We start from the raw sequence: 27,896 nt of genomic DNA, 5'->3' as shown, positions 1-27,896 counted from the left end.
TACAGTACGACGCGACACGAACGAAGGCGGGCGTTTACGTTTTATTGAAGCGCAACGTCGAAAACTCGCAGCGAATGCGTGTTTTACGCGAATTGCCGTCGCAATTTTGATAAAAGCTAAAACAGAAAAAACAAGCGCTTGTGCGTATAAAATAATACTGTGTTAAAATTAAGCAGCCGCCATTTAGTGCCGAAGCGCGCGAGTCGTCATAAGCGTTTAATTGAAGTTAACGCTAATTACTGCGAACGTTTGAGCGCATCAATCGCGCTTGGAGTTGTGCGTGTGTGCAGAACTAACCGGTGTTGTCGTGTCGGCTGCATACGCTTCGAACGCGGCTGCTGCTGTGCGTCTGTGTATGCGTGTGCGCGCAATTAAACGCTTTTAGCTGCATTATGGCGTTGACAGCTTGTCAATTCAAGCGCAACCGTTACGCTACATCGCTACTAATACCGCCAGCGCTACCGTTGCAGCTAACCCAGTCACAATTGCGGTCTCGTTTGTCAATGTCATCACTTATCTGAAGCGCACAACGGATGCACTCCACCACTGTACTCCAACGGCAATCGGTAGCAATCAGGCGCGTATGTGTGCGTGTGTGTTAGTGTGCGCGTACGCTATATGGCCACTGAAGCGTTGCTACTTATCAACAGTGTTGTTGTTATTGTGCCCGTCCGTTATAGTCAGTGATTCAAGCACTTTGTCATTTTGCCGAGTTTTCAATTAACCAGCAAACCGCGAAGCTCATTCCGGCCGTACGTTAGTTAAGCAAACAATTGTGTGCATCGAAAGCGGCGCTGTCCATCGAACGTTCAAATAATCGCTTTCAAGTGGCAGTTGCATTTTTTTCAATTTCCCGTCCGGCCGGATTTCGCCATTGTCTCGCGCGCGCTCATTGTTCTTCCGTTTGTGATATTCGTACATTGTGTTGACCGCAATTTCGCAAATGGTCACGTGCGGCCGTCAACCGTTCAATATGCTGCCAATGGCGCCGATTAATCCCTTTGTCGTTGGCCTAACACCCACTTCAATGGCAGCAGCAGCTGCAGCGGCGGCGGCCGCCGTTGCGGAGTCAACGACGCGCTCCATAGGCAGTGGCACAGCAACAACAACGGTGGCAACGGCAACCGTAACGACTGCAAACATCAAACCAAAGTTGGCGTTCAGCATAGATTCGATAGTTGGCAGCAACAGCAAAAAACGCGATGACGGCGATCCCACGCAAACAACAACGAATTGTCGACCAATACGTCCTACTGTCATCTCACCACCACTCTCCTCCTCGCAACGCAGCGACAGTCCAGATGAACGTCCAAATGGCGAGCGCGATCGCGATCGCTTACTGCTCCCGTACGAGCGTCCGCCCAGTCGCGTCAGCCTTAGCCTCAGCGAAGACTCCCATCATTGCCAACAACCATTAGAATTAAGGAATAGCTTTACTGTGAATTATCGCTCGGCAGCGGATCAGCACCACACTGCACTCGCACGCCCGCCCATGGGTCTCATCTATTGTCGTCGTCGCTCGATATTGGATCAATCGCCGGAACGTGATTGCGCTAGTCCCCTACTGGCGGGCAGATGTCGCACACGATCGCGTTCACGTTCGCCCACTCGCCTAACGACACAAACTTCCCGTGAACCTAATATAACTGTTAATCGTAGTCGCACGCCCTCTCTTTCGCCCACACCACCACACAGCCGCGCCACACCACAATCGCCTCAAACGCCAGGTAGCGCCAGCGGCAGCATAGGTGAGCTTAACAAGCGACCCATTCATGTGCCTGGCATACCGGCCGGTTTGATACGCCCTTTACCAATGCAAGCGCCACAAAGTCTTTCTCTACTTCAGTCAGGCAGTGGCGGCGGCGGCGGTGCAGTTGGACCCGGTGGCGCGCCTAACTCGTTAGAGGGTGGCAACGCGTCTGGCAACCCTGCTGTTGTGCATCCTTTAGCGCCAACGATACCCGGATCGGTACCGCCAGCACCACCACAACCACACGGTGGGCCACCGCTACCGCCATCTGCGGCTGGTGTTGTTCCACCTCCACCTCCGCCGCCTAATCCACACTTCCTGGCAGCGCAATTTCAAATGGCCGCTGCATTAGCGCATCATCACCATCAGCAGCAGCAGCAGCAACAACAACATCATCATCCCGCAGCGCATTTGCCGCCAGGCCATCCAATGGCATTATTCCCGCCCGGGCCGCATCATCCGCACTTTGGCGGGCCACACCTGATTCGCGACAGTTACCCGCTCTACCCGTGGCTGCTGAGTCGACATGGACGGATATTTCCACATCGATTTCCCGGTAGTAAGTTTACAATACTTTACTATTGAGTAAGTTTTCTTTACTTGAATTCGTTGAAGTGGACTTCGCATGGGAGCAGGCATTGCTAAATTAGAGCTTCCATTGATATAGGCTTGCAGGGACATTTTAACAGTCATTTTCAACGTTGTTGTAAAATTAACCCTCTTTTATAAAAAATTTGCGAAAAATAAAATATTTAAAAAATAGTTGCCCGTATTGTAAAAAATTCGCTATACCTAAACATTATTGACTGACTGTAAATATGTATTGTATTTTGAAGTGAATTGTTTTCATCATTGTTTGATTAAAATGCATGTGTTATTTATTTTTGTACCGGCAATGAAATATTAGGAACATATTTTTAATTGCACATTTTGCTTGTTTATAGCGCAAATTTAAAATTTTTTTAGTACATGACATTCCGAGCCCTAATAACAAATCATAAAATTTCCGCAAATATTTCACAAACCGACCACACAACTTACACAAACACTCGAATAAGGTCACCGCAATATCATTAACATGTTTTTTTATTTTTATTAAAGGACTACTCTAATTACGTTGTTGATTAGTTTTTTTTTTGTTTTGTTCTAAAATTTTAATTTACTCGTTGAATGCCATATATGGAACAGGAGGATGTCTTTAAAAGCGCAAAATATTAAATTTAAAGGAGAAAAATTAAATTTTTTCTCATTTTCATTTCATTTCAAATAACTCAAGTGTTAAGCTTTTAAGAAACGTGTCCAGTACGTCGTTTTAGAGTACATTTTTAAATAATTCTGCATATCAAATTTGGGCGAAAACCTTATACGATACTATCGACGATATATATATATAGTTAAAAAAATAGTGCCGAACACTATCGATGGTCTAATTATCGACAGTTTTGCAGCTACAATATTCAAGCAAGTTTTCATTCTTAATTGAGGTTAATCATTAATTGCTATTTTACAAGTTTCTTTAATTAATTTTATTTACATTTTATTTGTTTAAATAAGCACCATAATAAGTACAGTACACACAGAAAGCCGAGCGGTGTCGAGCGTAGAAAGGCGAAACAAAGCAAACCAGGTGTTCCCACGTTTTTAATTTTCAAGCTCATAAATTGTTTATTATGACTTTTACAAAATTTTCAAAGTCAAAAGTTATCAAAACAAATTCTATGGGACTGCGAAATATTATTTTCTACTTTTTAGTCCATTTATACTAGAAGCGTGGAATATTAAAATTTTTTTTTACTTTATTTATTTTAATCGACCTGGGAGAGCTCTGATAAATAACCGAGTTTGTGGTATTGCTTTGCATGTATTTATATCGACATTTAAGCAAGTGTTCTTTTGTAACTCGGTTGTGAAAAATGCACTTATTTTTTTATATTGTTTTCAGCAGCGTCATCAAGCTGAAAAATTTACTAAGAGATTCAAAATAAAAAACTGATTTACTTTCAGCTCCAAAACGCTACTTAAAATTTTGCTACCTATATACATATGTATATAAACAGTTTCGTATGGTGGCAGCAATTTGAAAGCTTTAAGCTCTACCCAGAATTGCAGCGGACGACGGTAAAATGGTCGTCGGTTAACCGCTGTCAAAATTAAAACTCACAACGGCATATGGAATGGCTCACAATTGCGGCGCCGACGTTTTTCGGTTGATTTAAATTTATTTCTATTTTTACCGCCCAGTGGGGACGGCACAATGTTGATTGAGTGTTGATTGTAGTAATTTTTATTAATTTCACAAGTTTGGCAATCGCACAGAAAAAATATTTAATTTTAATGATAATTTTCAAATCAAAATGAAAACTGACGGCAGCGGCCGTGTGTCGCAATTGTGTTTACTCTGACGGATTTCACTGCGGCTACTATATAGCTGTTCACTTACCGCCGACCGCTTTGCCGTCGTCCGCTGTAACTCTGGGTAGAGCTTCACTCCGCGCGGAACGTACGATGAAGAGTAAATTTTCTCAGTTAGCTGCAGCTCTGCCATTTTCTCCTGTAGGTCATGAAATTTATCTGTCCTATAAACACGTTTTTTTTTTCAGAACAAAATTTTTGTTTAAAGGGCAGATAAATTTTAAAACCTACTTGATAAAAGGCTCTAAGTCTTAAGGAAACTTTTTTCTAGAGATTATGAACCCACACAAACGTAATTTTCATTAAATTAACGACATTGTAGTTAGAAAAAGTTAACTTGCTTAATTGATTTTTTTATGGGTGTCAAATGAAAAAGAAAATTCTGTAAAACTAGAAACAAAATAACTTTTTTGGTGAACAAGGACTAATATCTAGGTATTGAAAATGCTCCTTCAATTAATTTTATTTTTCATGCTAATAAAGTTAGAAGGACGAAATTTGAAGATGTGGTCGAAAGTGTATTAATACTTAACAACTTTACTTTTTCAAAAATAAATATTGAGCATTTTCAAGGATGTTCAAGGATGTAATAAAAAATAAAATAAAATAAATAAATAAAAATCATTTTAAATTTCGGTGCTAATTTATTCTACAAGAATTCGTTTACTTCCAAATTTAGTTTTATGAGGCTTACAGAAAACCGGCTGTCTTTGATCCATTCCGCTAAAAAAAACCCTGCTTTTGACATATACATAACAATAAACCCTTAAAATTGTTTGCACATTCAGATTATTATTTTTGTTTGTATGCGAGTTGCCCTGGATAACTTAACTTTGCATCGCTCTTTTAGTTATTCAGTTTCGTTTAAGCACTGAAGACTACCAAAACTTTAGAATTACGAAGAATACATTCCTTAAAACATATCCTACAGCTGATGAGTAACTAAAAAAAAAAACTGCATTCTTTCCATTGCCAGAAAAATACAAAAAAAAAAAAATAAACATCATACTACAAGATATCCTCACGCCCAAAATGCGCATATCATGATTCCCAAGAACTCAAGCGTAATAACAGCTTTTTCTCGCATATTCATCATTTCCATTAGAAGCAATATAATTATACGAAATGTTTGCGAACGCCTACTCTTCCAAAAAAAGGTTAACTGCTCCATTTATTACAAGTTAATTAGTGTGCACTTCGCCACGGTGCAGACTTGGCTGGCTGGCTTACAACATTGCAAACGCCACTTTACGAAGAGCTCTAGAGCGATAAAAAAAAACAACAACCCAACCAGCAGACTAAATACCAGCCAATCCCCAAAAATGTGTAGTTATTTTCGTTCGTGTATAACAATTTGAAATAAATTACATTTTAATTAAATTGTTTGAACAACATTGCACACATCGTTAATTTGAATGGAAGCATGTTAATGTCGTGCAACAAACAAACAAAAAAAAAAAAAAGAACGATAAAAAAGAGCAAAAACAAAGTGGCAAGTCTTGAGTGCGTATAGCGGTACATAATATGTACATATGAATGTATGGTAGATGTGCCCCAAAAAGTGGCGCTTGTTGCAGCAATAAGAACGGCGCCCGGCCTATATTGCTGTCGTTGCTTTTTTCAACATAATAACGCAGGCCTCTTCTGTTGTACCCGCATATGTACATATGTATGTATGTCTATAGGCATGCGAGCTTGCTACCAATGTGTATACATATTTATACTTGCGTTTCTGTAACGCTCAAGCTAATGCGTTTTTAATTGAGGTTTTTCGGACATTCAAATGTTGAACATTTGTTCCGCATCTACACAGCAAAAACAAACAAACGAAAAAAGATTCAAAATACAAACATTGCCATTTAACTCGGCTCATTTTCAAATTGAACTTTTTCTCATACGTTTTTTCTACCTTTCCATCTCCTTAACAGCCATTGCGACTGTCATCTCAGTTCTCTCAAAATACTTCATTTATTATCGTCCAATTACTTTATTTGAAGCGCCTTTCACTCCATATACATACATACGAAAAAAAACAAAACCTGCCTGCAACACGCCAAAAATTGAGTTAATTTCAGCGTTTATTTACTAGCGTTCACCGTGCTGCTACGCACTGTTGTTGTTGTTGTTTTTTGGTGCGCATAATTAAATTGTAAATTGCTGTTATACTAACTGCTATGTTGTTGATTTATGATCGTTAAATGACAACATGTTATACGTATGTAAGTACGTGTGTGTCCATATGTATGTATGTATGTGTGCGTCTACGTCATAAATTTTGATTGTACTTTCAAGTTTTGATAGTAGCAACAACTTAATTTGACATTGAGTGTTGCATATAAACACAACAAGTACATGAACATACGAGTATACACACGCCTTTTATAGCGATTTGTCAGTTTTGATTCGATTCTCAGGATGAAGTGACAGCTTTTGGATCGCAATTGTTGGCTGAGAAATAATCCGGTCAGTAATTCTGTTAAAAAGTTTCACAAGTAGTTCGCCACATTTAACTTGATTCCCAAAAAAAAAAAAATGATTTACGGTTAGTATGATTTACTGCTTAATACCATACTTCTAGCTCAGTCTCAAATGAGCTTGACCCATATTTACCGTTCGATAACTCATACTGCAGTTCAAAAGTTTTTCTATCCTGCTTTAGGAATCGCCTCAGAAGCGGTCACCACGTTTCTATTAAACTTTAATGACTTGAAGCAGAATTGGCCAGCGAAAGCTTTCATTTTCTGCCTGCCCTATATAAATTGTACAGCGAGCTTTTGAAAGCTTTGGCTTGCGTGCCTGTGAAGTGGCCAACTGTGAGTTAAAGCATAGACAGACGGCAGCGTTGATCCGCATAAACTCTTTAATTTTGGAATTATATCGAGAATTAACTGCAGTTGATTCCAATTGTTTTATTTTTTTATTTCTTTACAATTTTATTTGATTTATTTTACTTGGCTAGGTGGGTCTGGTTAAAAGCACGCACCACTTATTTATGCCGTAATAAATGTGTTAAAAAAATTAAATGAATATTCTACTGGCAGTTGAACTCGAACCCACGACCTCACGGCTCGTCAATCGACATTACTGTCATCTGACAGGGTACAATTTTGATCGGAGCAACTGCGCCTTTAATCCGGATCAACATTGCCGTCTGTCTACGATATTACTCTTGGCCCTATATGCAGCGCAAATACAGCTTCAGCTAAAATGAACATTTGCCATTACTAAACATTGGATTCCAGAGTTTGCTTTAGCAATATCAAAGGAAATTATTATAAAGAGTTTTAAATAGAACTGGTACGTATAGCTGAGTTGGGCCTTAATTTGACATAGTGAAAAGAAGGCAGTCGACTAACTACGTTCCAGTGTAATGCTGGCTATAATAATAGAATAGCGATTACGTTTATGTTAGTGTTTGGCCGAGCTTCTCCGCCGATTTTTGGCATGCGCCTTAAAGTTGTGACAAACACTCGAAGGTTTGAAATTGCCTGCCGCTGTTAAGAAAAATCTTTTTTTCTATTATTTTTCTGATGTTGCTTTGACCACGGCTTGAACGCAGGCCCTGCTGAGTGGCACTATTTACCACTATACCACAGCGGCCAACTAGAAAGGGAAATATCTACTCTGAAAGGCAAGTGGCGATCAGGGCTCTATGATCGCTTATGATGCGATCGAAATTGATCAATCAATTCTCATACAATTTCCAAACCGACTGATCAGCTGCATACCTTATGAATTGGCAGGGCACCCTTCAACTCATCTCTCGTTGCACATAGGGGAGTTTCTGATTTTGCACACTTTTGCTTCTCCTAATAATTTAATTGAATTACTTGTAGTTAATGTTCAAGGAAAAATCGAATGGCTGATACAACAATGAACAACATACTCGGGAGTACAAACAAAAGGTCCATAAAATAAGCCAACCGGGTTTGTAGTTAAAAAAGAATATGTCAACTTGACAGGGTTGACATACTATATATCTAGTGGCTACAACTTCTTAAATCGAATTCATACTAATAAAGGAAAAAAAAACTGTTTTGTATATATGTATGTATGTATACGAAAAATAATTGCAACATAGAAATATGTATGTATGTATATACATACATAAGCAATTATTGAATCGAATACAATGCGATTATTTTTTTATATGCGTGTGCACACATTATTGTTTATATTAAGGTTCATGTATGTGTGTATATATTTATAAAAAACAACGCTGAGTATTTATTGCCAGTAGGGATGACACGGAAAACAAGCTGATTTGCAATTAATAAAAAATATATGTTTGAAGGGCGAATAGTAGAGGTAGGTAGCTCCCCGAAAACTGTCATTCCACTGAAGCTAACTATCCACCTTTTGTTTGTTTATTGTTTGGCTTGGAACTCAGCTTGTCAGTTTGACACTTTAAATGGCATTGTGTAATTATGATTTGCCAGCACATCCAAGTGTATCTACGAGTACAATAACACAGATGCCTATGCTCGCTGGCAAAAACATTAAACAATATTGGATTAATGTACACTCCTCATTTTTCGTTCTAATTTGATGATGTTTATTTTTGACGATTTCTTTTTTTGCCGAAAAAAATGTGAACATGAGTTTATTATGTTGTATTTATAGAGTGCGATCGCATTTTTATTGTGTAGCTTAATGGAAAAAAAAATACCTACAACATAGTAGCTAACCGTTGTGTATTGTGCCACATGACAAGATCTCCACTTTATGACAAATTCAGGCTACCTTGGAGTATATACAATGACAACTGCAGGTTGCAGCTGTATGTGGATAAACAGAGTAGCGAGTGCGAAATTGATATATGCAACTTTTATAATACTCAAGCATAAGAGAGCTCTAGAAGGGTGAAGTAATTTAATAGACTTTATCCATAGAATAAGAATATCAAAAACTAAGTTATCTGCTTTGAGATGCACCAAAGATATTCGAATCGCGATGCTGTTTAAGACTAAAGCCGCACAAAGCAATAAAATGAATACTAAAATATTTTTTTATAACCATCTAAGTCAGACACAAAATTTTAAAATAGTGAAGCTTTATGAATAAAAATTTTTGATATGGCAAGGTTATGAAATATTTCACGACACATTTTGGGAAATGTTTCTAAAAATATAAAGCATAAAACCAAAAGACTTTTGAATATAAATTCAACAGACATTAACATAAATATAATGCCTTTATTACACTCTGTATTAACTTCTTTTTGTTTCTCTTATTTGACACTGCAAGAGTTTTTCAAAAAAGTGCATTTTTTTACACAGTACTGCCATTAAATCATACCAAGTTCCGGCAGATCCCCCTACAACATTCGTGGACTTGCATACTTTCAATGTCTAACCATCCTTTCATCACCGTAAAACCAACGTAGTACAAGCCCAGCACAATTGTAGTATTTGAATGCGTCTGACAGGGTCCATGGCCAAGAAAACTCGAAAAGTTCAGCAATGCAACTTCTTTTTTTTATTCGTGAACAGGAGCACAGGTCTCGCGTAGAAGCTCTTAAAGAGTTGGTCTTTTCGTTCGTTATAGCTCATATTTCTGTGCCATATAGTCGGACGAGCAGGATGAGAAAGAGCTCTCTGCCTGCAATTACCACTTACCATCTTTTGGTAAGAGCTATTATTTATTTGATCTCCAAGTTGAAATTATTTCTGGTGTTAAAGATATATTCTAGGTATTAGTGTGCCCTAATAAATCATATTTGATAAGCAGAGGAGAATGAATTTCTGCATCCAAAAATGCAGACTCTCTAAATTCGGCCAGCAGAAGGGCTATAAAATTGCGTTTCCACATTCTTTCAGGAAGGGTTTTTCCAATTAACAAGTTACGCGAATTTATATGTTTAAGCTTTTCAGTCTAATCAATGCCGACGCAAGGGCCGTATGTCTACGGCAAAGGCAAGTTTTGTGCTAGTACGTCTGTCCCGCTGAGCAACTTTTCATTGTCATGTCCATTATAAATCCATCTGTGAAAACTGGTAGCTCGTTGTTTAATCAAACCGTGTCGGGTTCCCATTCTTTTCCGTTGGAAGTTTGAAGTTGTGTCCACGCCGATCTCTGTATTTAGTGAGTTTTTGGCTATCAGACTCTCTGTTTAAGCAAACCTCTGTCCGAAATAGAGGCAAAATATTAGATGTCGTAAGTCTGAGGGTACTGTCAGCTACTTATTTGTATAGGGTTTGGGTTTGCCCAAGGTTAGCCCAGGATAGCCCAACTTTTTTGTTTGTTAGCCCAAAGTTAGTCCAATATTCTTTTCCGTTAGGTCACAATTAGGTAAAATTTTTAGTATGAAAAAAATTTGTTTTTGTTATAACTTTTGAGCTAAGGTTGGGCTAAGTTGGGCAAATAAATGAGAGTGTAAAAATATTGAAATTCACAAATTTTAATTTTTAGTATGAAAAAAAATTGTTTTTGTTATAACTTTTGAGCTAAGGGTGGGCTAACGAAAAAAAAAGTTGGTCTTTCCTGGGCTAACATTGGGTTAACGAATTACAGCGTCAAAATATTGATATTAAAAATTTTAATTTTTTTTTTTTTTTAATTTTTAATATGAAAAAAAATTGTTTTTGTTATCACTTTTGAGCTAAGGTTGGGCTAACCTGAGCCAACCTTGAGCAAATGAATGAGAGTGTAAAAATATTGAAATCAAAAAATTTAAATTTTTAGTATGAAAAAAAATTGTTTTTGTTATAACTTTTGAGCCCAGGGTGGGCTATCGAAAAAAAAAAGTTGGGCTATCCTGGGCTAACGTTGGGCAAACGAACCTGATAGTTTTCTTTTGAAAATTCGCATTATGGGGTGCCAACTTAACTCAGCGACAGAATTTCACTTTGCGTTACGAATTATAAGTGAGTGTCCACAATCAATTACGATTTATGAGCGGGGACGAAAATGTATGGGAAGAAAATAACCAGTTTAATTGATCGAGTCGCCATTGGCGGCGAACAAAAGCAACGGCAGGCACGCATGCGCAAAACTGACAAACCCACCACCAATGCAAGCGCATAGCAGAATGTTACACTAATGCACATGCATACATACAAACATACAAACTTGTGTGTGTGTGTGTAAAAAGAGTGAACAGCAGCGTTTTTAACTATTGTAATGGCAGGTTGTTAGCTTTAATGATGATGACGATTTTTGTAATGGCGTCTACATCAAAACGAAGTGTCGTATACATATGTAAATGTGAGTGTGTGCCTGCAATCGAACGTATTTATGTACATATGTATGTATGCAAATAAAAATGTAATAAAAATAATACTCGCATTAAGCGGAGTGGCACATAAATTGCAGTTTGGCTACCCTTGGTGCGAAAGTTTTCTTTTGACGCACTTTTCCATATACATATACATACATATTTACAAAACTTGTCAAAAGTATTTACTTTTCACGAAACCAGACAGCCATATAAAACCTGTCTTAGTTTCAACAAAAAAGTGAAAACTTCTTTCTAAAGGTAGATACTTAAAAGTTAATTAAAAATCTACATTTATGAATACCAATTGCCACAATGTTTCACCCTATCTTTCCACCACAACACGAACACGAACTCGATCACTTAATCCGTACGCTGGTGTGTACATACGTACATACATACATACATACATACATACATACATATGTACATATGCGCCGGGACGCATGCATGCGTTTCTTAATTTCCAAGAAATTGTTATACATTCATGAGTCTACAACTTATTAAAATCATATTAACAGGCCTTCCAATCGTTATGCGCATTTATTATGAAAAAAAAAAAATCTAATTAAAATTTCAAGAAATACAGAACGAAATATGTATATATGTATTTCGTCCCTTGAGGCTGGCCGTTGATTAACAAAACAAAAACGGTGTACCTATACTTAAAGAAAACAAACTCAAAGGGGAAACCCTTCTGATCGCCTTATCTTCGAAGTGGTAGACGCGCACGCACAGCAGCAGCAGCACCTTTCTAATATCCTCTTTAGGGCTGTTACCGCCGCCACGCCTTCTTTTGTCATAAAACACGGTATGCCTGCATGCAGTGAACCTTTGCTACCTTTTTTTCATACATCGCATGGTATATCCACTAAATCCCCAAGAGTATATATAGCCTGAGTTATTCATCATCAAACCTATTAGATAGGCATGTTAATGTATGTATGTAGTTATACCCATCTCGCTGGCGTACTACTATTAGTGGCATCTAATGATATGCTGTTAAATTATGAATTTTTAATATTTATGTATGTAAGTTTGCTGCAGGTAATTCATCAAAATAACACTTGACTTGCGGTGAACCTTTATTTAGTCTGCTTTGTCGTGGCTAACACCAAGTAATTAAGTTAAAAAAGTTATGGAAACTCCTTTGAATATAATTCGAAAATAAAATAGTAGTAGGTACGTTTTGCCAGTTAAAAGAAATGCTCAAATATGGCGGCGGTAACTTCGAGTTACATATAAGAACAAATTCATATTAGCAGAAAGATTACCCTTATTCGGGTAATTTATTTCATCACATAAAAACTTATTTGAATAAATTCGAATTGGACCAACTTATTATTAAGGACCAGAAACGATTATTTATTATCCTCTTTGCTTTTGATGCAGCTTGGCTTCATCACCTAAATATTCGTAAATAAAAGTTTATGTTAAGCTGTCTGGACGTATAAAAAAATTTAAATTTTATTTTATTTCGTGGCATAATTCTGCTTTGTGAGTGCCGTTACGCTTCTTGGTTGGCAGCAGGCCCATCGAGAGGCAGGGTCAGCGAGCTCAATTAAAGTACACCACATATCTGCCAAATGCAATACCACGTATTAGGAGGCATAGAAAAATATTTATTCTGGTTACCCTGTCTCAATGCTTCGCTACTTCACAAATTTAATAGAAAAAAATAATTATAGTAGAAGCTCATATTTAGTAAATTTAGTTAGCAAAGCATTCAAACGTTTCGAAGAAAATAAGTTTCTTCGCTCTTTTGCTAAATGTTCGCACTATCTTATACATTCGTGATATTGCATTTGGCGAATAAGAGGTATTGCGCGCAAAGCGACCGTATGTACATACCAGGGTTGTTGTGAATATTATTCCGAAATAAAAGTCCTTTCCGGATAATAAACAAACCCCTTTCCAAATTAAACAAATTTGGTATCGTATGAAAGAGGAATGAAATAGCTTTTAAACAGAAATAACGAACGATATTAATTTATATATATTTTTTTTTCATAATTTAATACTAAAGAAATGCCTACACCTGACACAAGGTTTGACATTTGATTGACATTTTTTATTGAAATAGTTTTAAATATGTGGATTTCCCCCGTTTAGACATTTCAGTTATAAAGATATTAAAGTCCTCTTTAATTTGGTACCAAACTAGTTTAATTTGGATAAGCGGTTTGTTTATCATCCGGAAAGGACTTTTACTTCTGAATAATATTCGCAACAACCCTGGTACATACATACATATGCATGCAGGGTCCGAACATAATAGTTATTGATGAAAACTGTCATTGAAAAATACACTATGATGGAAATGTTCTATAACTAAGAGATACATAGCAATCGATTTTTTTGTTTCACCGAGAATCAAATTTGAAAATAAATTTTTATTTGTAATTTTTATGCAAAATTTAAAAATATAACAATTATTGTTGATTTTTCATTTATAAATCACACATAACAACTATTTTTGGTTTTTATACAAATAATTTGCAAATAACAGTTATTTTTGATTTTTATAATCTAAGTCTTAGATAACAGTTATCGACGACTTTTACTTTTGAAAGTCATCATTAAAAAACAGTCACCGACTTTTATTTTTTAAGTCATACGTATAAAAGTCATTATAATTTTTCGGAGTTAAGAAGGTGTTGGAGAACAAAGGCTTACTACGACTTATACAAATGGCTTTATAAGTATTATTTAAAAAATTAAAGTCACTGACTGATTTTTATTGATAACTTTTAAAGGCAGCAGTCACTGACTGATTTTTATTTATGACTTTTATAAATAAAAATCTTCAATAACTGTTATTTAAGACATTTTATTAAAAAAACAAAAATAACTGTTATTTGCAGATTATTGAGATACAAGTCAAAAATCATTGTTATTTGGGATTTATAAATAAAATTCAGAAATAACTGTTATTTAAGGAGTGATTGAATAAAAGTCCAAAAATAACAGTTAAAGAACGATTTTCTCATAAAAGTTGTAGCTATTACGGTACCTGCTTGTATGTATAATTGAAAAAAATTTAACAAATTTTGCAAAATACAAAAATGATAAAACATGCAACAACGAAAATCAATTGAACTGAAGAGAATTTTTGAGATTTTCTTTAATATGAAAAAAGTATAAGTTCATTGGAAAGAAGAAAAAAAACACACTCTTAAGGCTTGTTTTCACTATGTCAAATTCAATGGCATTTATCGATAAATCGATCATGTAGATGTGCGCCTACATCGGCTATCTGTCTGTTTTTGGCCCATAACATCATCGATAAGGATATGTATAAAGGAGACGAAGTTGTGTCAAGATATCGAGACACTTTTTTCAAAATTTTCTTTTTGATGCAGAAATATTCGTAGATCATCTAGATGCATTTCTGCATCAAAAAGAAAATTTTGAAAAAAATTTCGCTTACGTTATTTTGGCAGTTAGGGCTCGATATGTCGTAAAATTTTGTCGTCAAAATATGACAAAGTTGAAACCAGCCTTTATGAATCTAAAGAAATACCTTGTCAAACTTTTTATGAAAACTTAACATTATTCAAATTGAATTCTTTCTGTTCAGAAGTTGTAACATTCTTTGGAGTTGCGCAAAAATTATACATACATGTTTATCCATCGCGTGGTGTAGTGTTGATGGATATTCAACATTTGAAAGCAAATTTATATGCCTGGGTGTAGCTGAGTGCGCAAAGATGCTTGCCACGAGTTGTTAATATCCGGGGATGGTCGGGTTCGAATTCCACTGCAGGCAACATAGCATGCAAATTAATTTTTTTTTTTTAGTTTTGCGCGTAATTGAATTGAATATTTACCAATATACAGCACTTTCGTTGACGTTTATAGTAAGATCAATTACGTTCCTATTTGATTTTAATATTTTTTTCACTCAGTGTAGTCTTGAAAGCTAGTCGATTTTACAATAATATATTAACTGCTGGTATCTATGTATGTCCAAAACTCGTTAATATGCGCATCCGCACTGTTACCTTATTAAAGTTATCCTAACGAAGAATTATCAAGTTTTGTAAGTATCATTGTTCAGTTGCCTATATAATTGCGTATAATTTAGCAAATTACCCTAAAATCGTTCCCATACTTTTCAGGTTTTCTCTCTTTCTCTGAGAGCAACTTTGCTTTTTGACATTTTTACCAGCTTTTTCCAGGAAAAGTACAAGAACGAAACTATTGTTGCCTTAATACCGACAGGCCTTATTTAAATTTTTGTTTCTATTTTCAAAATTGCAGCAAGGCAATCAAATTGGTATTGAAATTTTGATCTGAATCTTAAAACCACTTCAACTTGTCTATGAATCTACTATTGGTAGTAGTGGACATTGTAAGTTGTTATTTATTGACTCATCCGCCGAGCTTAACGTACACTTCCAATCTGACTAATTTAGAATTTGCTATCGGCGTTCGTTCCGAAAAAGCATCCGTGAAGTGAATAATCAGGACGAAAACTAAAAAAAAAAATATATATAATTTGCATGTTGCCTGCAGTGGAATTCGAACCCTGACCATCTCTGGATATTAAAATATTGTGGCAAGCATCATTCAATTTGCTATCAAATGTTGCATTTCCAAACGAATTTGTACGAAAATACACCCAGAGTATTCTGAATTGTAGAGAAAATTTAAAGATCTGTCGAATTTTCTAAAATCAAATAAACTGTACACATTCGAAAGCAATGGAAATAATGCTATAATAATGTGAACAAAGTCTTGCAGAATTTTTTCAGAATTCTCTTTATTTTTCGAACAGAAATTTCTTTACGGGTTCATGTCAACCACTACAGAAATGAGATACTCCTAAAGATTTCGTTAAAATTTCGGGAACTTTGCATAACTTTTGACTCTGGTATATATATTTAAGTCGGTTTTTTTTTTGCTAAAAATTACTTGTTTTTATTTAAATAAGGCAATTTAGGAAACCTAGCGTTGATTCATTTTTATTTTTTTCTGCAAACGGTCTCGCGATGCACACCCAAAAATTTTATAATAATCTCATTAAAAAGCTTAAAAGAAAAGAAAAGAAAATATAAGAAAAGAAAAGGAGACATATTGCGATTATTCTCAGATTTAAAAAAAAAAATACTCGGATGACCAAATGAACAGATATTCGTAGGTCCGAATAGTCCCAACCCTACTTTGTATCAATATCTCAAATAAAACTCAATTTCAATTGAATTTGTTTCATAGTATGCCCATACATATATCAAAAAATCGTCGCACACAGTTTCCAAAATCCCCACTCATCCGCAATGGTCTACCGCGAAAGTGTGATCATTACAGAACAATAAACAAATTTTCGAACAAATTTCACACACGCCTGCAGAATGAACAATCGCGCCGATAAATGTAGGCTGCCAGAGGATAAACGAAAAAAAAAAAATAACTTCAAACAGCTGCACGAACAAAGCCACACCGTTTAACAAGACAGTAAACAAATTTCCCAAGCGCAGTCGCCACCTCGCGCACGCCTCATTTGTATGTATGTATGCATGTGCGTATGTTTCCACGTACAATGTAGGAGTTGGTGGTGGTGGTGGTGACGGTGTTGCATTGCGATCGCCGGCCACCTTCAGTACATGTTGCAGCAATCTGTGATAACATATCTACAGGTCAGCAACAATGTATGTATTTCTTTACTTTCCGATGGCAATGTAGTCAAAGCATGAAAAAAGTAAGCAAACAGTGCCTCAAGTTAATTTTTGCAGGCCCTTCGTGGCAATCTTGTCTGGGCTGGATAACTAAGGCCGTGCTGTTGCGGTTGCGCCTGCGCCTGCGCCTCCACGCTGATGCTGGCGCGCTATTGTTTCGTGCCCTGCATACAATAGCCTTGCATTGAAGATATGGTGGCGTGTTGTTGTTGTTGGTTTTTTCGTGGCGTGTTATTTGCTCCTGTTCAGTCAAGGCGAGGAATCCAATTTGCATGATCGCTTCGAAAATCTGTCTGTGCGCATAACAGCGTTATTTGTATATTAATTTCTTTGTTGAAAATTGATATGCATGCTGAACTCGAAATTGCATGCAGCTACTGTATGTTTTTGCTTTGTTAAGGAGCAATAGGGTTTAAATGGAAAAAAAATTTTAAAGTAGGTAGCTGCAAATTTGTAACCATTTTCGGCAGCTCAAAGGTGAATTTTGAAATTAGACATTTTGAAGAAATTACCATAACGAAACTATATAAAATAGTTGGTATCACTTTTCAACTAGCACGCATCAATCGCTTCACTCTAAGCGAGCTAAGCTTTCTCCCAATTAGCAAGTACATACATATTTTGGCAATGAACAATTTTCACATTTTCTGGAAAATTAGCTCGTTAGCACAATCGAGTGAAAACTGCACCAACGCGCGACGCCTTCCACTTTTCCACTTCACAGTAATTTCCTTGCCTCGCCATATTTGTACAACAAATTTTCGCTAATGACAAGCGCGATTGCATAGCGCCAAAATGAAGCGACTTCCATACAAGTATATTCACCAAAGTCACCAAAGCTAACTTTTTCGCAATTTGCTGCTTTTCAAGCCACTCTTCAAAATGAAGTAGCCAACCATCAGACACATTCCACGGTTTTTGGCAGTTATTGTACTTTGCGGCTGGGAAAACACGTGATTAACTTAAAGCACAAACATATGATCATATAGATGCATACATACATACATACATACATATATTTATATAAATATGTATTTACTCAGATATGTCATATATATGTACATTTAAATGAGTCTACCGGCAAATGTTTACTGATTTGTTTTTTTTTTTTTTATCAAAAAGAAGCCACCAATGAATTTGCATTTATGTATTCATCTCCCTGTATTTGAAGCGATGATAGCTGTAAATGGATATTGATGAAGATGCCACCACATCAGCCATCAGTCAATTGTCATGCATACTATATTTACACACACACACACTACACTCATACGTTGCTATTTGCCACTGTTTCCAGGGGTCTAGTGGCATTGAAGTTTCACGCTTTGCTGCTTTGATATAAGGGAAATAGTGCGTTAAACATAGTGAAAGTCTTGAACTTTTATGTCAGTATGCACATTAGGGTATTCCAGATTTTTATTTATTTTTTTGCGAAAGTCGACACGCATGCCCATTAATGTTTTTCGTTTTTAAGTAGGGGGCTGGGTCTAGTTGTTGTTTTGTTTTTCAAGGACATAGAAGAATAAAAATTTCATTCAGCACATTTTTTGTTTTTCTCTAAAAGGCGCCTATTACATCAATTAACCGTTTCAAATAAGTGTAAGGAAAAATCAATCTTACGGTCTCTCTTTTGTTTCAACAAATGCCGCTATAGTTGCTAGTATTTCATTTGTAGGCCTTTAAGCCGATCTTGCCCAAGTATACGAGGAAAACGAGATTTGCCACTTTGGTATATTGGTATTATCTTGTGCCACACAGACCGTTTTTTATCGATTTCTACTGCCGTGGACGTTGTCACTTCCATTGGGTCAGTGGATTCTGCCTGCTTCATTACCTTCGTCTGTGACGCCTGGACGTACATACATATGTATGTTGTTTTTTTGCTTGTGCTGGGCCGAACTTCTTCACCGATTTGTATTGTACGTTTGTACGTTTTGATGCTGACACAACAGTTTTATGGTCTGACTGAGAAGCTCTTTTCATAGCAGAAATATAGAGCATAGGTTTGCCAGTGCCTGTTGATGGGCGACCGCTATTAGAAAAACAAAAACATTTTTGGATGTTGCTCAGATCAGGAATTGAACCCGGGACTTACCGAGAGGTAGTGCGCACCTCTGACCGCTAAGCCACTGCGGTCGCCATTATTTATAATATATGTATGGTATATATACATATATGTATATATATATATTAGAGCGCCCATCGAAAATGCTTTGTGTTGTGTTGTGGAGTGTTGGGGGCATTTTGTCATTCTCCGTCTAGTTAAAAATATCATCACTATTAATATTTTTTATTCACTTCACATGTCATTCTAGCATAGAAATAACAATACTATAAAAAATAATAACGATTACAATTAAAACTAAAATACGCAGTATCAATCTTCACGGTTTCACATACACCCTATAAATCATTAAACAAATAAATAACGCCATTCTAAGGCCAGTTTTTCAGTGAATGGCTGTGGTTTAAACTAAGTTCAAACTCTCGAGCTGGCTGCTTTTGGTGTATATTTCACTAACCAGGTTATATTATATAAATCGATATACTGAAAAAGTGCGCAGACCTTTTTTACAGAATGCACATACAACCTCCAGGCTATTTGTAAATGAAAACACTTTTGCTTAATCCCACTTCACTAATATGTCATCATTTCTTTAAAAAATAAAATAAAAGACTTAGAACCATAGTAAAAGAAAAATAAGATCACTTTTTATTGCCTAAATACCTGAGTCAGAAGGTTGCCTTGCCGATTTTGATTTATTTTTAAAGAAAAATGGGAAATAGCTTGGAAATATGAAGTAAAAAATCACGTTTAACATCAGCCTGCTACCGTGTATGTCGAAATTATTCGAAAAACTTCTTATGCTGCGCATCTCCCCACATCTGCAAGCCCGCAATATAATACCACTTCACCAATTTGGCTTCAGGGAAAAACATGGAACAATCGAGCACAAGTGTCCTCTACAAGCAACTGTGCTCCTAGGCAATCATATGGAAGCTGTTGCCAATTGGCTCGCAAACTGGCGAATAAAGGTTAACGAGCAAAAATGTAAGCAAGTTACATTTACACTGAATAAGAGTAACTGTCCGCCCTTGACTTTAAACAACGTACAAATACCACAAAGCAATCATGTCACTTACCTAGGGGTCCACCTGGACAGGCGACTTACTTGGCGAAACCACATAGTGGCTAAAAGGACTCATCTCAAGCTGAAGGCTAATTCTCTCCACTGGCTTATTAACTCTCGCTCACCCCTGAGTCTGGAGTATAAAGTGCTTATTTACAATACAGTTTTAAAACCGATATGGACCTATGGATGTGAGTTATGGGGAAACGCGAGCAGCAGCAACATCGAAATCCTTCGTCGTGCGCAATCTAAAATCCTTCGGACAATCACCGGAGCACCGTGGTATATGCGAAATGAGAACATTCACCGCGACTTGAGAATACCAGAAGTACGAACCGAAATAGAACAACGGAAGACGAAATATGTATCGAAGCTTTTAGCGCAACCAAATCATTTAGCAAGATCTTTATTGCGTCTCAACACTACGTAGGAATGACTTACCAGCCCAGTCGTAATCTTTTCTTAGGGCCAGTTAAGAAAATACTCATCCCAACTAGGGGATGTAAATTAAATGAATAGATTAAGATTCGAAAACTTATTGTTAGGCTCTTAGGCAGGCCAGATTCAATAAATAAAAAAAAATTAAAAAAAAAACACTTTGCGCACATAAAAAGGAAAAAGCGACGACTTTAAGAGTATATGTCAAGAAAACGGTAAAATTGTGCAAATGCAAATATTTGATTACATGGTGATGTAGAATTTTATCTACTTTCATTTGGTACTAAAAACTTCTTTGTACTTTGAAATAAATTTTTTTTTTTAAATAATCTCCAATATCGATATCAATTACCCCACTGTGCGGCAGGGCAAAGTATCAAACAAAAGCATTTATGTATTTGCGTTCAGTTTTCATTTGTTTCGAATTTTATTATGATTTTTTTTTTTAATATATTCCGTATTTCATTTGACATAAACATATAGTTTACTTATATTATATTATATTATATATTATTTTCCTCTACCGTTTAATTATATAGATGACCCAACAGAATGCACACGAATTTCTTATTTCTGTTATTAGAATTAGATTTGAATGCACTAAAACTATAGATATACATAATTTCATGACTTTGTATATTAAGTATTAAATTGTAGATAGTGAAAATAGGTAAACCAAGGCTAAGGCTTTTATTTGGGAAATATATTTCTCTGTTTCTGATAGAATGAATTGAAAATTATAATTTTTAACTAATATTTATTAGTTCTGACTCAAATGGGGGTGTGAAATTTGTTTAAAAACTATCTAACATTGAATACATACATAATCGAAAGCAATATCCTTATATTTGTATATTTTCCTTCAATATACATTTTTCTCCTACAAATATTACGATAGTTAATTGAAGTCTATTATTTTTTCAGATTTTCTGCTTCAACCGTTTCGCAAGCCAAAACGTGTGCGTACCGCGTTCTCACCCACGCAACTGCTAAAGCTGGAACATGCCTTCGAAAACAATCACTATGTAGTGGGCGCCGAGCGGAAGCAGCTGGCACAAGCACTGAGTCTCACAGAAACGCAGGTTAATAGTTTTATACATATTTAATGGAACGAAATGAAGACTGCTTTGTATGGCTAGAAGATTTGATTTTATCTACGATTTTTAAAAGGTTTTTTAAATCAAACACGGAGATTTGTAGATCAACTGTTTTGGAATTCTGGCACAAAGTTTTTCACAAGATTAATATTATAAATTTTCATTATTTAACAGGAGATTTCCTCAACCTATTCATATTTATTAGGGTCGGGTTAAAATGCCAGTATAGAGACGGGAGTGTTTTTTTTATCTCCTTTTCTGGGGTTCGTCCGAAAACGTGTTTATGAGGATAAAAGTAAGATTCCAGACACCTTTATTTATGCGAACCTGGAAACTATTTAAGCTTAAATTCAATTCAGTTGGTAGTAGTTTGCAACATATATAGGCTAAAAAAGACCTCTTTTAATAAATATTTGTTTTTATTATATTTTTTTTTTTTATATATTAAATGCATTTCATGGAAGTTATGTGATAATTTGTATGAAAAATTACATCATATAAATGTCCATCACTTTGCGCGATTGTAACATTGGCTTTCCATTAGAGCACGTAATGTATCTGGTTTCAGGACTCGAATGTTCTGCTTAAGTGGTCTTATAGCCTCTGGTTTATTAACATACAATTGGTCTTTTAAATATGCCAAATCTAGTGAACGGAGTAGCCAAGGCTACACTCTGCCGCACGGCATCCACGTTGTATTTAGTGCGAATATTTTGATGAGCATCTCTTCCAGGATGATCGCCAACTGAACCTCGTTCCCTAAAATGGTCGACCAAATTCTTAATCACGAGGGTTTTGGGTGCTGATCTTAAATTAAAATGTTGGCGATAATTTCACTGCCGCATAACAATAGATCGTTGGAAATAATAGAAAAAAATCTATAATAATAATACGTTATTGTATACTGTACATAAGTACCCATTACGAATTTTGCACGAGTTTAGTTATAACCATATAATAAAAAATTAGATGGTGTTTAACATTGGTAGATCTCATTTGGCACACGCTGTAGTTAGATAAAAATTAATTGTAATTGTAAAAATTGGAAAGCCGATTTGTTTCTTAAATAGATCACCTCCAGGCCGTGAGTGATGGAAACGGTTAGCGTAATTATTTTTTCGGTAGAGATCTCAATATTATAGTTAATTGAAAGTGGAAAAAATTGTGTATCATATGGAAGTTTATTAACCCTATTAGGCCTGTCAGATTTTTTCAACAATAGGCCTCCTTCAACAAAATCAAGCACGTGACTCCACTTATCAGACTCAAAGGTCACGCCACCCTCACAACCAATTTTAACCCAGAGACAGCTCCACCTCCAACTCAATGGGATATTTATCGCAAAATAATTATTGGGTTAAATAAAAGGCATCAAATTCAATAAATTGTTTCATATATTAATCACGTCTACACCCCCAAAACAAAGCTTGTACAATCGTACGTGTAGACCTCGTCACCCCCTTTTTTTTGAATAAAGCAACCCCTTCAACATCACAATCTACTATGAATTTTTGAGCTTTTGCTTTACTTATATACGTGCAGATGTGTGTATTATCTACATATACTACTTAATTTTATTTGAATTTTAGCCAAAGTCCAATGCATGGTAACTGAAATGTTGCCGACCGTTAAGTGATTGCATGTCAACTGATCGTTAACAGCCTAACTACTTGAGTTATTAGCTGTAAAACAACCCCCTGTGCTATGCCATGAAATTTTATGTAGCTATTGTTGCAATTGTGGCGGATAAAGCGTAAATACCAGGTACTCAAGTTGTACGTCAGTCAACTCAAGCTGTTTGTTGGCAAAGGAGCTGAGCATTCGCCACTTAGGCAAAACAAAAAAAAAAAAACAAAAAAAAACTGTATGCAGCGAGGGTTGGAAAATTATAGGAAGGGGTGGGAAAATTGTGCACTACCCAATTGACTTTCTGACACCCTTTTGTGTTTACGTATGCCGGGTGGGTAAATAACGGTCGTAGAAATAAAGTGGTTAATAGTCGCAGCAATGTATGTAGCTGTGGCAGTAATCGGCACGTAGAGAGGAATTTGTTGAAAATCAGGGAGTAGAATTAAAATGTTAGCTAAATTTATTTATTAGGTCATGCAAAAAGGTAAGCTATGTGGAAAATTTTGGCGTGGGTGTACTGAAGTATACAAGGTTTTTTTTTTGTAGAATAAGAGGTTAGCAATTTCTAAGTTGGTTCTATAAAGAGTTAAAGACTTTAGTAGCTGGCGTACAAAATCAAAAAAAAAAAATTTAAGCATGTATAACAAAATGTTAGAATTAAAAAAAAAACTATGAAATAAAATTGTATACTCATTCAGAAATAAACTCAAAGTAAAGTACTTAAAAACTTATCATAACCATTATATGATTAAAGATTAAAGATTTTTAAGGCAGGGGGTTTTAAATTGACTAATTAATATATTATTCCCATTAACTAACTTATTGTCGTTGCTCCTGCATACAGGTTCGTCTTTTCTTCCAGCGCAACGATTTCGTAAAGTTGCTCGCATAGGACCACTTTTCCTTGGTTTTGAGTATTTTCTCTGTGGTGTTGCCTGTCGAATTGTTTCGAAGTACGAATCATTCTTACTTCCATCGTGCACATTTGCGTCGCCTGAGCTAGAATATATGCAGGTAGAATCCTCTGTTCTGTCCATTTTGTGAAGTTTTCCAGCCATTTCTTCGCCATTGTTGTATTAACGCCAAAACACTAAGTCTGCGGTCTCATGCCCTGATACCCCTCTACTTTTTTATTGTCACTACCTCGGTACATATGTGAAAATTTACTTCTCCTGGTACATGCTATTTCAGTGTTTCGCACAGTGATGTTGGTGGTCATGTCGTCCCGATATCCAAGGAGGCATATATGTATGTTTCATCTCGCTTTTCGATTATCAATATACAATCGTTCCTAACATGCCTTGAGTCCAGGATGTCAAACGTTGCAAGTTGGAAACACTTTTATTTGTATAGAGGTAAGTTTCAGCTTCTCTGGTGCCTTTTTAAATGCGATTTTGACGTGTACGGTTTCCAAATAGTAGTATTGTTCGCTTTAATAGGTGGCTTGCTCATTGCGCTGCAGCCACACAGTTTTTATTGTCTCCGATTGGTCTTATTGCTGAATTTCCAGGCCAAAATTCCTCCGGAATTTTTAATAACTGACGTAATACGCAGTTTCACCATATGGGTCGATATGCTGGGGGTGATGATAGATTCTCTTCGCTTTTATACTTTGGGACGATGTATTGTTTTTTGCACAAGTCAGAGAGTATTTCTTCGGTCACATATGCAATATACTTGCATATCGAGTTGTAAAATCAACGCTATGAGGCTGGACCAGGAGATCTGGTATTTGTGAGCTTTCAAGTTCGAGTTCTTTTTTTGGTGAAGAGTGCTGATTCTTCAGCTATGTGGTCCATTTCCTGCACAAAGATATCAAGATCTGGTTTCATACCTCCAAATTTCTTCAAAACAGCTTCGTAGCCAAGGACCCAGGGGTCATCATTATTATGCAGCTCTTTCCGTTTCCTCTATTGGCTAGCCGCTATGTGTTGTTCTCTTTTTGCAAGAGCGGTTCTTATTTGTCGAGCCATGGTGACGATTCGTCTTGGCGGATTTTCATTATTTTTGTAGTTGAAAGATAACTACTCTATCAAATTTTCATTTGTTTGTATTAAATATAAAGCAATAAATAAAACAAAAATTAATCAAGAAACGAAAAAAAAACAAAATTAAAATAAAGCAGAAATAAAAAAAATCTTTTTTTTTCTAAAAAATTAATTAAAAAGAGAAAAAAATTAAATCAGAAAAGAAGAAAAAATCTAAAAAATTAAAAGAAATTTAAATTAAAGACAGGCAAAAAAATAAAGTACCATCTAAAAAATTGAATGAAGTAAATATATATATTTTTCTTTTTGCAACAGTAAAATTTAAAAATTAAAAGAAAATGAAATTAACAAAAGAAAAACAAAGTAAATTAAAAAAAATAAAGAAATATAATAAAATAAGGTTTTAACAATTCAATTAAATTTTTAAAAATATTTTGCTTTTTTAGGCAATAAAATCTAGAACTCAAAAAAAAATAAACTAAAAAAAGAAAAAATTTAATAAGTTCCTAAAAATTAAATTAAAAAATATTTTTATTTTTAAAGCAATAACATCTAACCACAAAAAAAAATTAAATTGAGTAAAAAATATATAATAAAACAAGAAAAGAATACATTAAATAAGTTTCTAAAAATTAAATAAGCTTAAAAAACATATATGCTTCTTTTTAAAACATGAATGTCTAAAAATTAAAAGAAATGTTAATTAAAAAAGAAAAAGAAAATTAAATTAACAAAAATCCTCTGCCCAAGCACTCGAACACGAGTGTGCTTTGCTCACTCTGCCATTGCGACTTTGCGACTGTTAGAACGACGCGAGCTAAATGATATACAAGGGCTTTCGCTCAAAATACATACTTAGTAGATGAGAGATAATTTTTTTCTAAGACTTTTCTGTTAGGTTATTCCGGATCTGCCGATATTATCACCAAATCATAAGCCGCTGTTGCTCTGCCTATATTATACGTTGATTACAACTCCGCACACCAGTTAAGTGAGTGGAGCGTTTTAGTGAACTCATTTATTCGAGACGATTATAATTAAAAAATTATGAAATGGAATTCATAAAAATGCTCTCGAAATTTAGATTGGAAACTTTTAACGAAATAATTAACGTTATTTTAATACATATAGGGGATTCACAAGACGTGTTAACCGTCGTAAAATCTTAAGGTTAACATCTTTTTTAATTGAAATGGTTTTAGGGGACTTCTAACTAAACCGAAATTCTTTTAAACTGATAAAGAATATATAATTAGCCAACCCCCCAACCATTTTAACCGCTATTTTACATAAACAAGTGTTAAGCTTAAGATTTTACGACGGTTAACACGTCTTGTGAATCCCCTAATAGTTAATTTCAATGTTAGGCATCGAAATATTTATTGGTACGCCAAATTGTATGCTAACTAGTTAAGATGTGAAATATGTTAGCTTTGTTAAAGCGAAGAAGCGGGCTTTCACGAGCGCCGTTTTATTCGGAATATAACTATCGCTTTTTTAACATATAGGCTGGAAACCTTCGCCAACTTTTCATTGATATTATCCCTGTATTCTTTACCATGCCATTTAATTCCAGGAAATTGAAGACAAACTATAAATTTTAATTATGCTTTTCCTAACACACATTTTTTTTTCTATGTTTCAGGTCAAAGTTTGGTTTCAAAATCGCCGCACCAAGCACAAGCGCATGCAACAGGAGGGCGACAGTGACTCGAAAAGTCAGAAGGGCAGTCAGGCGGGCGACATGGAGGCGAGTAAAAACGATAGTTCACAAAATAGTTTCGATGATCAGGAGGAAGACGACGAGGATGAGCTCATCGAAGAGGACGAGGACGAAGTGATCGATATGGATGATTATGGCAGCGAAATGGATGCTGAAGAGCATCAACGATTGCGTGAACAATTTCAACAACAATTGCAGCAACATCACGAACAACTGCAACAGCATATGCAACAACAACAGCAGCAACAGCAGCAAGCACAAGCGCATGTGCAACAGATGCAGCGTGAACAGCGAGAGCTTAGGGAGCAGCAGCAACAACAACAGCAGCAGCAGCAACAACAACAACAACAGCAACAACATTTCATGCAACATCAGCTGTATTTGCATCAGCAAGCACAACAGCAAAAACAACTGCATTTGCAACAACAACAGCAGCAGCCATAATTGCCGCCGCCGCCCAAGCGTGGAGCGTTCGCGCATAATGATGGCCAACTGTTGCATTTATCTGCGGCTAATTGCCGCCACTGGGCGTGGTTGTGAACGTTGTTGTTGGCGAAATACCAAACTACTTCACGCTCTCTCGCTACTCTTCGGCCGCGTGTTTGAGTTCCTTTGGCGTTGGCTGACAAATTTAATTCGCTCTCCGTTTACACTTCTTGCTCCCCTCGCAGTTAGTTTTTTTTTTTTTTTGTTCTTTTCTTTTGTAAATTATTCCACAAAACTGAATTGTATTAATTAATTTGTAAATTAGACGCTTAGACAGGTAATAATACATTTACGATTAACAATTACTGTGTAATAATTAAAACGCAAAGCAAATGTTATAAATCATAAT

The 27,896-nt window shown here is 35.9% G+C and overlaps 1 protein-coding gene across 2 annotated transcripts; it reads left to right on the top strand.

The window, feature by feature from the left end:
• On the top strand, nt 1-27,896 carry LOC118752422 (homeotic protein empty spiracles-like). 2 transcript variants are annotated; one of them, XM_036487344.1, is made up of 3 exons: nt 1-2,306; nt 21,549-21,706; nt 26,984-27,896. In XM_036487344.1, exons 1-3 carry the CDS (start codon nt 944-946, stop codon nt 27,503-27,505), a joined length of 2,043 nt encoding a protein of 680 aa, XP_036343237.1. In that variant the 5' UTR covers nt 1-943; the 3' UTR covers nt 27,506-27,896. The 2 variants fall into 2 exon arrangements, with proteins under 2 accessions (XP_036343237.1, XP_036343236.1); XM_036487343.1 differs by having other exon boundaries at nt 1-2,309.

This window comes from Rhagoletis pomonella, unplaced genomic scaffold (genome assembly GCF_013731165.1).
Source record: "Rhagoletis pomonella isolate Grant_MI unplaced genomic scaffold, Rhpom_1.0 Rhpom_scaffold_01491, whole genome shotgun sequence".
Taxonomy (NCBI): Eukaryota; Metazoa; Arthropoda; class Insecta; order Diptera; family Tephritidae; genus Rhagoletis; species Rhagoletis pomonella.
The sequence above is the reverse complement of the archived record's forward strand: the minus strand, read 5'-3'. Positions and strand labels throughout refer to the sequence as shown.